At 35.0% G+C, this 17,687-nt stretch overlaps 2 protein-coding genes across 3 annotated transcripts in view; both read right to left on the bottom strand.

The window, feature by feature from the left end:
- The window catches only part of LOC106061725 (neuroligin 4-like), a 65,236-nt gene extending 64,758 nt beyond the window's left edge, over positions 1-478 (bottom strand). Inside the window, exon 1 of the mRNA XM_056035534.1 lies at positions 319-478. Coding sequence (XP_055891509.1) covers positions 319-348 — 30 coding nt within the window. The 5' untranslated portion in view covers positions 349-478. The remainder of the gene's footprint in view (positions 1-318) is intronic.
- A 6,804-nt stretch (positions 479-7,282) lies between these two features.
- Positions 7,283-17,687, bottom strand: part of LOC106052027 (low-density lipoprotein receptor class A domain-containing protein 2-like) — a 192,096-nt gene continuing 181,691 nt past the window's right edge. For both annotated transcript variants that reach the window (XM_056035286.1, XM_056035287.1), the window contains 2 exons: positions 13,244-13,474; positions 7,283-11,953 (listed from right to left, as the gene is read on the bottom strand). In XM_056035286.1, the coding sequence (XP_055891261.1) occupies positions 11,673-11,953; positions 13,244-13,474 (512 nt within the window). In that variant the 3' untranslated portion in view covers positions 7,283-11,672. The remainder of the gene's footprint in view (positions 11,954-13,243; positions 13,475-17,687) is intronic.

The raw sequence follows: 17,687 nt of genomic DNA, 5'->3' as shown, positions 1-17,687 counted from the left end.
AACATTATCAATAAGACACTAGCTATAGGACACTATCCATATAATTGCTGAAAGACACTAATGATAAGACACTAATCATAAGACAATTTGACACTAGCCATATCTATAAGACATAAGCCGAAAGGCACTAGTCATAAGACATTAGCTATTAGACAGTATCCATAAGAAACTAGCCATAATACACTTCCCATAAGACAATTAAACAGTAGCTATAAGATACTAGCTATAAAACAATAACAAACTAGCCATAAGACAATTAGAAACTAGCCATAAGACAATAAGACATTAGCCATAAGACACTAAAAAAATTTTGCTTACATTTGGACAAAATAGTCCTGTCCAGGTCATTGTCTAAGAAAAATCACACAGCTATTTCACTAAAGAGTAAAATGACCATTTGAATCCCAGGTCCACTTAATAGCAAGACCTTACGCACTAAATAAATCTCGGACATGAATTATATCTGCATCCAAGGTCAAGGACAAAAATGTGATGAAAATGTACACACACACACAAAGACAGACATACAATCACACACATTTTTAAAAGCACATTTTATCTTATCAGATAGTTTATCTTGTCTACTGGCGGGGCCTATGTAACTTTTTTACTTTCTAATTGATTGAACTCTTCTCACATTGGATGAAAAGGCCTGATATGTTGAACAGATTGGCAGACTACAGCCTAATACAGACGTCATTATTCGGTACGTATTCCTGAAAGATTATAAATATTTCCATTCAATGACAGATTTAAATTCCCCTGACCTATATGCAAGTGACGAAATTTCGTATTCCACTTTTTATTTGAGACTTTCATGCATGGCTGAAAAAATCTATAAATAGCTACATGTTTTGGTGTCTCCGATGTAGAGACTAAAAAGAAGTGCTGATGAGCTTAGGGTCATTTGTTTGAAAGATTTGTATTCATTTTCTTTTGTGTATGCACGTTTTAGGACTGCGGAAAATAAAATTCTAGGCTTAGTGGGGTAGCAAGGTACCCGTGGACCCGGGTTCAAGAAGATGGTTGTGGGGCCCCCTTCCCTACATTGAGTAAAACAAAAAACAAATCTAGCCATCAGTACCTTGAAAAACAAAACACTCTTTTGTCGGCACTACTTTCTAGAAGTCATGGAGTCATTCAATGGTCTTCTTAGACGATTACTTAGACTTTGGTCGTCCCGCGCCGTTCGACGCAGAAATCGGTCTCAAACAGAAATCAGTCTCAAACAGAAATCGGTCTCAAACAGAAATCGGTCTCAAACAGAAATACATCTCAAACAGAAATACGTCTCAAACAGAAATCGGTCTCAAACAGAAATCGGTCTCAAACAGAAATACGTCTCAAACAGAAATCGGTCTCAAACAGAAATCGGTCTCAAACAGAAATACGTCTCAAACAGAAATACGTCTCAAACAGAAATACGTCTCAAACAGAAATACGTCTCAAACAGAAATACGTCTCAAACAGAAATACGTCTCAAACAGAAATCGGTCTCAAACAGAAATCGGTCTCAAACAGAAATACGTCTCAAACAGAAATACGTCTCAAACAGAAATACGTCTCAAACAGAAATCGGTCTCAAACAGAAATACGTCTCAAACAGAAATACGTCTCAAACAGAAATACGTCTCAAACAGAAATCGGTCTCAAACAGAAATCGGTCTCAAACAGAAATCGGTCTCAAACAGAAATACGTCTCAAACAGAAATACGTCTCAAACAGAAATCGGTCTCAAACAGAAATCGGTCTCAAACAGAAATCGGTATCTAACAGAAATCGGTCTCAAACAGAAATACGTCTCAAACAGAAATCGGTCTCAAACAGAAATCGGTATCAAACAGAAATCGGTCTCAAACAGAAATACGTCTCTAACAGAAATCGGTCTCAAACAGAAATCGGTCTCAAACAGAAATCGGTCTCAAACAGAAATCGGTCTCAAACAGAAATCGGTCTCAAACAGAAATACGTCTCAAACAGAAATCGGTCTCAAACAGAAACACGTCTCAATGGTAATCGGCGCGTAGCTTTTTTTTTTTTTTACTCTACGTCTGAACTAGAATAACACTACATAAATTATATCAGGATTGATTCATTAAAAGTCTTACAGTCATTAACTTTGTTTTCAATTCTTTAGAGTACTTTTGTGTGCCCCTATTCGTCATGGGCCATTGCTCATTAAAACCCTTCGTACAATGGATGCTACGCCACTGTCTATGCTCTCTCCGTTAGAAGAACACAATAAGTTCAAAATGGCGGAACCATTACACTTGTTGTCTAGAAATTAAAGCTTATTTAAACATAAATGGTCAATTTATTGGGGGGTAATTCATACAATTTGATACGAAGATCAATGACCACGTATTGAGATATCGCCAACACAACTGCTCAATTATTTATTTTTTTAATTAGCAACAGCGTAGCTCAATTTAGCGTCCTTGACATTGGTTGGTCTATCGTGAAAATCTCCAATAATTAAACAGTTGTTTATGTATAACAAAGTTTTAGAATTTTATATAGATCTAAAATACTTCCTATATTTTAAGTTATAATTATTTTATCTACTCTGCACCATTATATCATTTGCTCACCAGAGATACGCCACTGTCCATTTGTACACGATAACGGATATCTCAATTTGTGCTGATTAAATATATATATATAATCCATTCTTTTATAGGTCAGAGTTTCTGAATAAGACTTTGGCCTTTAAAAATTATGGAATACCATAAGAAGAAATGAAACAATAAAAGTAATAAGAGACAACTATTGCTAAGTCTGTTTGTGTCTTACAGACGTTACTTCAAAAAAGAAGATGATTACGTCCTACGTGTCATGCATTTAGTCATGCATATTAACCAATGACTTAAATTCTGCCAAGTCCCTGGTTTTCCTGGCTAGCTCAGGCAACCCATTCCATGCTCTAATAGCACTAAGGAATAAGGAGTATTTGTACACATTTGTCCTGTCTGTCCCACTGTTTTAATTAAAATTGTTGAAGCCTTCAAACTTTAAAAATGTACTTTAAAAATGTGCGTTAAAAATTTACTTCAAACATGTGCTTTAAACATTTACTTTAAAAATCTACTTTAGTATAGCGCATATTTCATTCATTCTCATTGCTCTATGGTACTATCTCTTTAGTCTACCAGTCGGGTATCTAGGAAAAGTAAGCATAACTCAGTTCTGGGGTACGAACTTCAGCCACCTTGATAGGTAGCAAAGCGGTTAACTTTACTCAGCCACACATTATTTGTGGTGAGTACTACACGACACTACAAAACTTTGCTTTTTTTTTTTTACTTACTATATTAAGTTTTGAAAACAACTTGATTACCTTTTTTTTCTCTCTTTGGAATTACAGAAGTTACGTATTGTTTACCAACTATGACGTTTTGTTGACTAATTGTAACAAACACATTTACATTCATGTTTAGTCATATAGTAAGTGGGAGAAAATGAAAGTTGACACGATATAAAGAAACGTTAGCCTTCTGATAAATTTGTAGAAACTGAAATAATGGGGAATAATCAATGGACAGAACAAGCGGTAACAATATTTACAGTTTATAACCAGCTTGGAGATTGATATAAGATAATGTTATTCCATTGGCTCAAGAGAATGAGACCTCAGTTGGACTAGAACTGTCCACTTTAGCATTACTAATAGAACAATATCAAATTAAATACAAACAGAAACAGAAACAAAATACGCACACACACAAACACGCGCACACACACACAAGCAGCGCTTGATGAACTGGTCTCCTAGGCTCATATTGGTAAAGACGAATGACCTTTTAAACCTTTTTATTTTAGCCTAGATTGTTAGGGTTAGGGGTCCCGTTCTGATGTAACTGTGATGTAAAATCTAAAACGTCTTTAGTTGAGACATGGCGAGAGAGAGAGATACATGGAGAGAGTGAGAGATACATGGAGAGAGTGAGAGATACATGGAGAGAGACTTGGAGAGAGTGAGAGAGACATGGAAAGAGTGAGAGAGACATGGAGAGAGAGAGTGAGAGAAATGGAGAGTGAGAGAGACTTGGAGAGAGAGAGAGAGAGAAATGGAGAGTGAGAGAGACGAAAGAGACATGGAGGGAGAGAGAGAGACTTGGAGAGAGAGAGAGAGACATGGAGAGAGAGAGAGAGACATGGAGGGAGAGAGAGAGACATGGAGAGAGAGAGAGACATGGAGGGAGAGAGAGAGACATGGAGAGAGAGAGAGACATGGAGAGAGAGAGACATGGAGAGAGAGAGAGAGACACGGATAGAGAGAGAGAGACATGAAGAGAGTGAGAGAGACATGGAGAGAGTGAGAGAGACAAGGAGAGAGAGAGAGAGTGAAAGAGGGTAACAGAAATAACGAGCGAGCAAGAGAGAAGAGTGAAAGAGTAAAAAAAAAACTAGTCGACTGAAAAAAAGTGTTCTCATTATTCCTACAAAAGTACTGAAACTTTCTATTTTAAATTAATTATAATTAAAAAGAGCTACACCTTGAACTTCTGCAACTCGCTGCGACCTTAAAGCACCATCTCCTTTTCCATCCTTGACACTCATTATAATTGAACATATTTTTCAAATCTATATTATTATTTTTTTCTCTTTATATTACAATTTTAATATTTCGATTGATCACGATCATGTGCCCTCTAATTATTATCTTAACCTTTTTTTTTTTTAAGTGCAAAAAAATAATATTTTTAGATTCATGATGACAGTAATTTAGTGTATGAGTGTGTGTGTTAGAAAAGATATTTGACTAAACTAAAGAAGATCGAAGTTATAGGGGCCTCCTGTTGCTGTCAAACAGAAATACTTAATAATCATGTCAAAGGGAGACAAACAGCTTTTTAACTAGATTTTATTAGTTATTTCCCTTGAATTAGCGAAGCCGATACGACATTTTGTGTCATACGTTGAAACCTAAATGACATATTTCATGGATATTTGACTAGAGATTAAGACCATTTATATTCCTTCAAATTTATAGATATATTTCAAAGACACTTCCTTGTTTGAAGAACTGCACAGCCATTAACAAAAAGAGTTATTAACTATGATCAAGATTTTAAAAAATCGCTACACGATCCAGGAATGGGGAGATGCCAATAAATACATGAATTAAATTAATAAATTTGATACCTTAATGGAGGATAGCGCAACAGATATTTCTAGAAAGTACATTATATACCACTCAGTTACCGCTATCAAAAGGACACCTGACAGAATCACACTCACGTAAGTACCGACTGGAAAGCTCTTGCACAGACCGCGACTCAACACATCTAGCACAGAAAAAAGACTCAGACAACGAATATAAAACTTAAATGGACCCGTTGCAGACATCGACCTCATCTACATTATTCATGCAAAATATGTAGGTCACAGCAAGGTCTTCTTTGCAAACGCTCTCAGTGTTGATACTCCAGGAAAATACCCTTAAATGTGCCAAGTGTGCCTTTAGTACTCTTCATTACAAGTTGAAGAAAGAAATGTGAATAACGATAATACATGTCAAATCTCTCTAGCGCCCTACTTATGGACAGTACATGTCACATCACTCTAGCGCCCTTCTTATGGACAGTACATGTCAAATCACTCTAGCGCCCTACTTATGGACAGTACATGTCAAATCTCTCTAGCGCCCTACTTATGGACAGTACATGTCAAATCTCTCTAGCGACCTACTTATGGACAGTACATGTCAAATCTCTCTAGTGCCCTACTTATGGGCAGTACATGTCAAATCTCTCTAGCGCCCTACTTATGGACAGTACATGTCACATCTCTCTAGCACCCTACTTATGGACAGTACATATCACATCTCTCTAGCGCCCTACTTATGGACAGTACATGTCACATCTCTCTAGCGCCCTACTTATGGACAGTACATGTCACATCTCTCTAGCGCCCTACTTATGGACACACTTCTCTGGGGTCGCTGGTTTATAACTGAAGATATTTTCAACAAGGTAATTTCTATTTCGTCTCACAGCACTAGGCAAACTTAAAATGCTCTAGTTTGTTTTTCTCTCGAAAGACTAATTAATTGGATGTATTTTAAGATATACATGGTCATTTAATAAGGATGCGCAGAAATCATCAGGCATTTATTAATTTTCAAAGCGTTGTAATGGACGGAATTAGTGCTCAGTGCTCATTTGATACAGGAGTTATTCTTGTTTAAACTGGGAATCAATTTCAACAAGTCAATTTCAACAAGTCAATTTCAACAAGTCAATTTCAACAAGTCAATTTCAACAAGTCAATTTCAAATCCCTAGTTGATTTCCTCTCAAAATCTCGACTCTTCAGCAGAAGCCATTTTATGTGCTGCAATGACATGATTAGAAATTTGGCGCGAAAAGTTGTTTGATAAAAATGGAAAGTTTTGCTTAGAGACAGTGACGTGATTATTTAAAACAAGACTAAGATTTCGAAGTGTAGCAAAAGTAAACACAGAAGACTTTTGGCAGCTTTAGAGGGAGGTTGACGTTAGTTTCTGAAGTACATATTTAGATACTACGGCATTCGACAATTCCCTTCATTACGTATCATACCTCTAGTCCGACATCTTTAATCAGCGTCAAGTACCTTTATAGTGTTGGCCTATTCGACTTTGATAATTGCTTATCTGAGTGTTGCCTCCGTTAAGATTTATATGCACAAGACACAGCAAGGAGGCGACTTACAGTGCTAAAGACCTCGCTCACTGCGCTAGTCCAGCCAGGTCCCTCGACCTCACTGTGTGCGAATTTTTCCAGTGGGGGGATGATAAAGACAAAGTCTTTGTTTCACCTTTGCCAGTGAATATCAATGAGATGAAAGATCAAATAACAGCTATAATCAACACAGTGGATGGGAACATCCCGAATCGCGATCGGGAGGAAGTTTCCTATCGGCTTGATGTTGTCAGTGCCGCCGCTGGTGGTCACACTGAGTACTTGTAAAACATACAGTACAGTTTGTGTATATGTCACAAACTTGTGTCCAGCAAGGTAATAAGTTGTCTTTTTTTTTAAATATATAGCGTAATGTAGTGGTGAGGATGCAGTGGACCTTGTAGTGTTGACGATGCAGTGGACCTTGCAGTGGTGAGGATGCAGTGTTGCCCACCATCCAGTTTCAGCATGTGAGCCACGGGCTGCATCAACACATACAATTTTCGAGTCTTATGAATCAAACCTCTACAGCTTCCTCATTATCTGTGGGCGGAAGTTTTATAAGGGCCCGATATCACTACTGGTAAAAATACTAAATAAAAAGACAGTGCGATATACTGATCATTAAAACATGTAAGGAATTTTTATTACCCAGCATTCATTGAAATATTTGAACATATTTCATCAACTTTACAAGCTTGCAAACATAACTTATGGCATGTATATCTAACATGAAAGTTACATTTGTCTTGGACTGTACAGAACTCAATTTTTCTATATTCTAAAATGAGTTGTATTTTTTGTAATATTCAGTTTGAAGCAAAAAAATAATTGACAACACAAAAATAAAAGCTTAAAAAAATAATAATAATAATAATTAAACATAAACAAATAATTTAATAAGCTTTAGCCAAAAAAAAAATAATTAGGGAACAAAATGAATGAATACAATGTCATAGCTAACAATGGTAGTCTTGTAGTCAAATTTAAAATGTAATTACAGTACATAAAGATAAATGACACTGACAAAATGAAATGCTATTGGACCCACAAAAAATCATCAGGTCTTACAATAAAAATAAATCTAGGAAATATTTCATTCACTTTGTTTAACCCTGCTCTGGTACCCTTTCTTTTTAAATCGGTGCTTAGATACATGAAGTTATATATGATCACTGGATTCATATCATTATGCCAACATTGTGCCAATTGCCTGTAGGACCTCTTGGTTAGTTGGACTTTAAAGCAATGAACGTATAATTACTAAACACAAATTTAAATGTATACCAAAAGTTTTATTAATAATTAAATATATTCAATTTCAATTAAATAACAAAGGATAATAACTGTAATTGTGTGAATTTGAGTAAAAACATGAATACAACAAAATAATCTGGCAATAAGTTTCTCTATAGTTTTCACTGTTCGACATTCTATCATCTTCTTTAAAATCAAACAAAAACATAAAGTTCTCTCCCTTTTTTAAGGAGATGACAAGAATTAAGATTCACACAGAGAAAAAACAATTAAAATCAGAATTATGTGACTTCAAACGACCTAGGTCAAGAATCTAGCTGGGCAGTATTTCAACTATTTCAATGTACTCACCACTAGAAACTATATGACCCCAGTGTTCCACAGCAGAGTTAATTAATTTAAAAATAAATCTAATAAAAAAAAATATGTTACTTCTCTTTTCTCATTTCTAAGGGAAATAATAATGTTTGAAGGTTTACTTTTAAAACTTAAAGGTTTGAATATAACAGTAGGCCTAATATAAACTTATAATAACTTGGACTGAAAATCAATCATATAAGACATTCCAACAACCGAAAATGTCACATTTCTATCCACTAGATCTTAATGATTGTATAAATAGCTTGTATAACGCGTGTAAATTGTGCAAATATTTTAAACACATTATTTTCTTATACTTTACATCGATTTTTCAAAACGCCATACAAAAATCAGATATTGAAAATTAATATTACAAATTGTGTAAGCAAAGTAAAGTCTGGCCAGGGATTAAAAATGGTGGATTTCTTTATTTAAAAAAAAAGCATTTAAAGATTTAATGTTGTATCATTTGCTCATAATTGTATTCTAGCAAGAATTTACATTGACAGAACATATAAAATGTGACCGAACAATTTTACAATATCGTCCGAAGAAACTGTATAACTCCACAAGCTGGGTATAAACATAGTCTAGGTTTAAACACAGAAAATGTTCAAACAGAGACTATGTGTAAACTAGGAGTAAACAACATTGTGGCTGGGTATAAACATAGAGACAGTATAAAAACACAGACCTTGTGGAAACAAAGAGAATTGGATTTTAACGGAGACACTGGACATAAACTCAGAGAGTGGGTATAAATACACAGACTATGTATAATATCAACACAGAATAAATTCTAATGAAATATCAGGGTTTTTTTTTATACAATATAGTAGTCAACAGATTGAAGTGGCAATAAAGTGGCTTGTACAGTTTATATATATAATAATTTACAGGTAAACAATATGTGTACATATCATTATGCCTTGACATGCTTACTTATCACACTCACAATTGAGTTTCACAATGAGGGAGTTACATTTTAACAAGTCTTTTTATAGGAACCCAGAGCACTTTGAGTAACTTTTGTACTGCTTTAGTCATACTGAGAAACAATGAATGTGAAATACTTAAAGTGATTATATAGTACAATATGAGTATCCCATTATGCAGGCACTTCTATTGAGTCATTGTAGGCCTAAACTTGTTGACAAGAGTGAGACGTGTAAACAGAAAGGAACAAAGTGAATAGAGAAGAAAATGGATTTCATACAATGTGGAAATATAAAACTCTATGAGAAATAAAAGACAGAAATGTCTTTATTGAACAACAAACTTTCATTGAAGTCATCAAACATGTACAAGAGATGAAATTACTTTCACAAACTGACTAATGTTATCCATCTTGTTCATAATGAGAGATCATATCTTTCAATTTTTAAATTATATGTCATAACCTGTAACAGTTGGCCATATTGTGTACACATGTGGTTATATACATTTTTTTAATAAAATAAATAACTAATTTGGTTGCTTTTAATTGGTGTAGTTTTAAGAAATGTATTTTAATGTTTAAAATTTTTACAGAGTCTAATTTTAACACAATTCCCATACACTTAGAAGTGATACCCTCGAACGCTGTGGCGGACCTATATTATTGCTGAGTGTAAATAAGTGGTTTTTTATATATGTGCTTTGTGCAACTTTGTTGTTTTTTTTCTTGAAGTTGTTTCCCTTGTCGAATTAAGCTAACAAGAAGCCTTCAAACCTGAACTCAACGTTATCAGTTTGATGTATATACTCAGGGCCGGATTTAAGCATGTGGAGACCCCAGGACATAATTTTTGTGGAGACCCCTACACTTTTTAGACATCTTTGATGAAAACCCACTTATTAATAAACAAAAATTCTAATATATAAAGCATACCATATTATAAAAGACAGAGAGTACTTGTAATTTTTTTTATTTTACTTCTTTAAAAAATAAAATTATAAGTAGGCATATTTTAATAAAACAAAATGTAAATTATTAGGGTTTACATAATGAAGTATATTACAAGAATATAAGCATACTATAAGATTTTAACAATTGTTTGGAAAATTGGGAAATTTGTCTATTCTTGAGGCCCGTTTCTTGTGAAGTCTGCTGGACTGTAGCCCCACCTGCCCTCACTTAAATCCAGCCCTTTATATACTACATGTTTAATTGTTGATTGGGTTTTTATTTTCTCCTTTTAAATATTCTTAAAGTAATAAACTTGTTTTGAGACCAAGAAAAAAGTATACATGCCCTTACTCAATCACAGAAAAAATGGTTGGGAAATAGAAATACTTGTAAAACCTAAATGAAATTGACACCTGGGAATTGAGAAACAGAAATTTTATGTATAATTATAATTCAAAAGATCCACATTGTATTAAACAAAATGTTTCCCGTAAACTAATAAGTGGTCATGTCTCACAAAATATAAATACGTACATAATACAAAATCATTTGACAGCTCTCGATAATACTTCTGTGAAAATGTCTGACAATCTAACACACAATCTTAAATATCAAAACATCTCCCAAAAATTTATATGATCAAATATTATGCTATACATTTATATGAATGTATTTATAGATGATTCTGAAAAAAAAATCTTTCAACAATACTGTTCCCTGGATTTGTTCATGGTGAAAATTTAAAATAGTTTACACTGAGTGTCTTAAATATTGGATCTATAAAATTATTTCAATACTATTAAAAGTTAGTTATATTTTTGTTAAAGGCTATACTGCTGATAAAACATTTCTAGCAATTTAGAATCCTTTAACTTTCAACTATTGTGAATGTTAATATCTGCGGGTATCATTTGCAGTATTTTATCAATATATTGACTTAAATATTTGAAGAAAAAAGTAATGATTACCAAGGCTTGTCTTTGAGTATAAAAATTAAGGAAGAAGGAATAGGATCAATTTTATTTATCTTTTTCCTGTCTTCAGTTATCTTCGAAGACTGTAGATTCCTTTGGGTCTAAGGTCATCTTCTGCGACTTTGTAAAATATATACACATGATAAAACTTAAAGATAAACTAAAATATTGAAACAAGAGGTGGGGTCTGTAGGTCCGAATGCTTTATTGATGGGCATCAAAACTTAGGCTCATACGCAACACATTTATTGTGGGGCTCCCACCAGGACCTGTCAGCCCACCTCACTAGTGCTGTCTCGGCAAGATAAAAATCATCTTTCACAATTGTCATCATTACATGAAATAGATTTACCAGGGCTCACTGTTGAATGTTTCTCATTCTGTCGCAGTGGACACAAAGTACATACAAGAAAATGTTCATACAAACTTTACAATAGAAGATTAGCATTGCACTTCATCATGGTATAGAATAATATTATAAGGTTGTTGAGTTCGGTCTATGTACACTAGTAATAACACAGACTGGATGCTAGAGGTTGACAGGGATGGACACTTTTTCCGTCCCCTGGCTGTATGTCACGCTTGTGCTGTTGTTGGACTTGTTGGACCGCCCAGACTTGCTGCTGGTCGGCGTGTAGGAGCGGTGGTGCTGCTGGTGCTGCTGAGAGGAAAAGGCCGGTCCCTGCGGGGCGAAAGGGTCCTTGGCGTAGGAATAGAGGGACCCGTGGTTGGCCGGGTACACTGGCTGCATGGGGTAGTAGCCCTGGTGGGTGTAGCCGTGGTTACTGAACGCGCTAGGTGCTCTGGAACCTGAGGAGATTCAAAACAACAGATTTTATAGTTTATTGTTAAGTCTATTTCCTTTAAACGTTTCTAAGTAATTGCAAGGGTGTCGTGTCAACCCAGAGGATGCGATTAACTGGACTGAGCCAATAAGCGGAACACTTATTTTAATAGATTTGAAAACATAATCTAGTGGGATTGGTGTAATTTTTGTAATAATAGTAAGAGTTTATATGATAAACCAGATTCTAAATGATTTCTAGCATAGAGGTATATTGCTATATTTTTAAACATAATCACAAATCAATTAGTGTCATGCATTGACAGTGGTTTATTACAGAATCTAAATCAGTATTATAATTTTTGTTGTTGTTAATGTTTGTTTGTTGATAATAATGGACCGAGTGAAACACTTTCAATAAATGTTGTTAAAAAAATATACGCTTCATTATCAGAATAATATTATTTATATAAAACAATACAGTTTTTAATTCAATATTTATATATTGTATTTTCATGATGATATTTGTTTAAAAATTATTTTTTAATGTATAGGTTAATAAACCTACGAAGTAAGCAAACATCATGCACGCACAAGAGAGGTAATTCAAATGACAAATGATGATTTTACATTTTCGAAATTGTTTCCCTTTAAAGTTAAAATTTTTTGAACTTAGAAAATCTTAGAAAAGCAATGATCTTTCGTTTTTGAAGTTTAGAAATAATGCTATATAGTACTATATACAATTTATGTATTGTAAATAGAATGGGCTATTAATCACAGAACTATATATTCACACAAACCTATGAAATAAAGCCATTTCTTATTAGTTTCCATTGAGATAATACTCTTTCATCTTAAATAGAAATAATTCAAGTCTGTTGATTTTAATCATCTTATGTACATTTAAATAAATTGATTACCTAGATCTTTCTAGATTATGTATCTAAAAATTGCAAAATAATAATTATGAAACGACAGTTCTCTTATTTTCGATGTTTAATTACTAGATCTAGATCTAAACATTAAATTATATGTTACATAGGTTAGGGTTGAAAAAAAAACTACTTCTTATAACTGCTTTACAAAACAACGCCTTGTTTCAGCTTTTTAAAAAAATTTCCACGACATTTTTGTGTAGTGTTGAAGTATCTCCATGTCCAGTCTAGATATAATATATATAGGTCTGTGGCTCGCAAAATGTGGAGTTTGTTATTGATGTTTCTTTCTATTTTAAATATCATTTCCCTACGTTGAAGAGCTCCAATGTCATCTGCCAGAAAAGTAAAATTCAAGCTAAAACACAAGTGTCCCACCTGAGCCGACACTGCTTGAGACAGCTGTCCCATTGGTCAGTACAGCGGTGGTCGTGGTGACCACTCCGGCGCTACCACATGTGGCCAGCTCTTGGTTCTTCCGGCACAGCGTCCTACGGCAACAGCAGATGAGGGCCACCACGCAGGAGACGACGATGACTATGCTGCCAACTGAGATGAAAATGGACGCAGTGACCCCGAGAGAGAGGAATCGACAAATGAAAGCACATTCTGTTAAAAAATGGAAAAGAGAGAAATGAATATATGAAAGGTAGAAAAATACAAAGGTAAAAAAATCTGCTAATTTTAGAAACAGGGGAAATAATACATTGAATGGAACAAGCTACTATAAAAGAAACAATAAAGAAATAAACAGATTTATGGAGAGATACTAACAGGGAGAAGAGGAGATAATGTAAGAAGATAGACAATAATTTAAAAAAAATAAACGGGTTCTGAAGCTTTCTTGAACTATACCCCACGTGCAGTCGTCTGTATGATGGTTAAAAGTTCTTGACGACATACAATCGATTATAAATGGAAAAATATACGTATTATATCTCTCATACCATTGGCATGCCTCCTATACATCATGTTTAAAAAAACAATTAAGAAAGTGCATTTGTTGCTAAAGATGGTTTGAAAAAAATTAATATTTCTTTACATACGACCGATGGTTTTAAACAGGGTACCATTTAGCCAACACAAAGACTGGGCGGTTTTGCAAAGTCAAGACTTCTGTCATAGTGACCTAGCCTTGAACCTTGTTTGCAATTTCTTTTTAAATGACACAATGAAGACGTCATGTGCTCTAGAAACAACATGTGGAGAGAAAAAGTGAATTATATATTCAGACAATTTTTTGGCCAAGTTATTTTGTTCTTTCTTTAGACTAGCGACTCCTGAAAGGATGGAACTTCCCCTTTTCATACGCATTCGCTTTAATAGACACCCCATTGTTAATAGTCATCATTGTAAGCACATTAGCAAATACCTCATATGATAATACAGTGTCCTAAAGAATTAAATGTGCCTCTATGGCTGTCACAGTCTCGTTGGACATTTGTTATTTGTTCACCTTGGTCAAGAATGTGAAAAGCCACGAGGAACCTCTGAATAGAAAGAGGAAGTGAGAATGACTAAATTCACTTCAAGTTTAGCAGTTGTATTTGGTATTTGAGACAGTACACATATTTTAGTAGCAGTAGTTTGTTGTACTCGGAGATGTGCTCATGTTTTGTTACCCGCTGCGATGATTTAGTAGTGAGGTTTTATGTACACTTATTCTAGAGGACTATATTTTGTGCCTGCTGAGATGATTTAGTAGTGAGGTTTTATGTACACTTATTCTAGAGGACTATATTTTGTGCCTGCTGAGATGATTTAGTAGTGAGGTTTTATGTACACTTATTCTAGAGGACTATATTTTGTGCCTGCTGAGATGATTTAGTAGTGAGGTTTTATGTACACTTATTCTAGAGGACTATATTTTGTGCCCGCTGAGATGCGGATGTAACTGTACTTATCTTGCATTGTGTTTATATATCTACAAGAAGGACATCATTCAATTTTCTTATTTAACCAGTGATTTGTAGCTGAATGCTTGCAGTATTTTTTCTCATTCATACTCATTTAATAAACGTTATTATGTCTGCTAAAGTTGGACTCAAGTCAGAGTGTACTATATATGTTTGTTACGTGTTAAGTGTAGCTCCAGGACACAGGAACCCAATATTTTACTTCTTGATGACCAGCAAGTTCATTTATAATATTTATCATTATTATGTTACATTTTGGTGGCCAGCATTCTACACGCTGATAGCCATTCACGTCTTTACAATCTCTTAACAGTAAAGGGAGTTAGTTCATGAACACAAGGGAAACAATCTCTTATTGATAGCATAAATCTTCTGTAGAAGAAAGAAGTCCATGAATACTATGATAGTTCCAAAACTAATTAAGGGGATTTCTCGTGGTCAATCTCATTGGGCGTACAGACATACTTCCTATGAATTATATTTTTAATGTGTGATATACCAAAGTAACAGTGAAAGAACTGTGTTTATTTGTAATAACCCTGCCCACCCCTAGGGTTAGGCGGCTGAGTTGTAAAGCACTTGGCCTGAGGCGTCACTGGACTCTCGATGAAGAGAGAGATTTGAATGCGGTATTTTTTAAAATCTATTTTTAGACGCCCCTGAATCCATTCAACTCTAATAAGTAACTGACATTAGATGTAAAAGTAAAGTCGGTTGGTCAAAGTGTTGGTCATACATACAGATGACCTTTACATCATTTGTTCTTTACTAAGTCTGAAAAGAGTAATCTTTTTTTTTTAACCCTCAAAAAGAAAAACCTAGATCTAGTTTTAAAAACTTACCAGTGCAAAGTCAGGGAGACGGGAAAAAATTGTGATTTGCTAAGGAGGTAGAAAGGAACTAGATCTAAGTGCCAAACAGACAAATTAATCCCAAGATTTAGAATGAATAGACGTGATGGGGGAATATAGGTTTGGAGGGGTGAGGTATACAAGTTTGGGGGTGGAGTGCGGGGATTAGATGTTTAGACAGTGTTTAACTTAAAAACGGGATCGCATTTCCATTGTTTAGAATCATTTTTTTTTCCACCTTCACGTCTGCAATCCGCCTGCGTTATTTCCCCTCGCTCTGTCCGCTCGGGAGATTTAAAACGTCCCCCCGCCTTTATACAGACCTATTGAGAGATGTACATAGGGGCATGGGCAGACAACCCAAGCTCAGTACAACAACAGATGCACTGTGTAAACAGTGTTATCACCACCCCTCCCCCCCCCCCACCCCCCGTTTTTTTTTCTATCAGATGGCATGAGGGCTAACAAAGAAATCTTGAAACCGTATGTTGCGCACCCTAATCCATGGTCTTCATTTTTCTCTTTCTCTCTCCCATAAGGCTTCAAACTGTTTCTTTCGTAGCCTCTGAGCGGATGTAAGTGTGTACATATCAAACGTATTCAATTGGAAGAAAGCCGATTATCCATGGGTTGAAAAGGGGCGGACTGGTTACGTGGGCATTCGGGCCCGATGAGTCGGTACCCATATTGGCCAGTAGGTTACCTAAAGGGCCTCACGATTGCCACTATGACACCTATTAAACTGTTAAAGGTTTTATAATAGTCTCATATAATGGGACATCTGAGCGTCATATAAAAAAAATGTTGTACAGACTCTACTTTGTAATACTAGTTTAGTCTAACACATTTTCAGCAAGAATCTTATAGTCTACATCCGTAGATAGTGCTATTAGTAGGCTTCATCCCTCTAGGGACTACACGCTTAGTGATTAAAAAGCAACAAAAGGCCTTTATATTTCTTATAAAGATATAGAGCATGCGTACAGTTATCGATACAGTATTAAACTTAACACAATGATTTTGAGAACAGGTAGGCCTATAATTGGAGGCCCATCATATGTTATACAATTTATAGGCCGTAGTGAATAGAAATGCCAGGCCAGGTCCGATTATGACATCTAGTTGCCCCTGGGTTAAAATGTCCCCTTTTGTATACCAAGTAGATTTGTAGCCAGGGGCGTGGCTGTCGTGATTAAAGGTGGGGGTGAGGATTAAATGATAAAAACAAAACGGATATTTTAAAACTAAGGGCATGGAGGGGGGATCCTAGAAGAGAGAAGAAATCCCCATCATCTCCTCCCCTCTGTATATTTGAAAGTAAGCATTTATGTGAGAATACTGCATATAGGAACACACTACAGTATTGCTCCGTTTTAACTCTTTAACTTTTAACATTTTAATATATTAATTACTACATTTACACCAAAACAAATGTTTAGTTTTTTTTTAAAGAGAAAATTCTATTTAGTATGCATATAAGTTGGACATAATTTAAAACAACAATTAATAAGTAGTTTTTCATATTATCGCCTTAACTTAAATACAGCATAAATAATATAGAATACTTAACTAAAGGAATATTTTTTTTTTACGGAAATGTTTTTTTTCTTGAGGAATAACAGATTGACTCTTAACAAAACAATTAGATCAATTCATTATAAGACATCAGTTAGGCCAGGTTCACATCTAGCTTCACATTAACTTTTAACCGGTAGGTGACGTTTTGGCGCCGCCGTTTTGGCGACGCCGTTTTGGCCCCGTCGTTTTGGCGACGGGACGTTTTGGCGCGAGCCGTTTTGGCGACGGGACGTTTTGGCGCGAGATATCGTTTGACGATAATTTAATAATAACGTATCTTTTATAACAATGTTTATTTCACTCTACCATAATATTGTATGTATAGTATGAATTCTAACACCGTTCAGCGAATTGTTGTTTTTTTTTAATTATAAAGGTTTTGCCTATTTCATGAATATAGGCCTATAATAAGTCAGATTCCTGAATGGTAATGACATGCTATATGTGACTTCTGCTAATCGCACTGGATGACATTTT

The sequence above is a fragment of the Biomphalaria glabrata genome, chromosome 7 (assembly GCF_947242115.1).
Source record: "Biomphalaria glabrata chromosome 7, xgBioGlab47.1, whole genome shotgun sequence".
Classification (NCBI taxonomy): Eukaryota; Metazoa; Mollusca; class Gastropoda; family Planorbidae; genus Biomphalaria; species Biomphalaria glabrata.
Note: the sequence above shows the minus strand (reverse complement) of the source record. Positions and strands in the feature narration are given on the sequence as shown.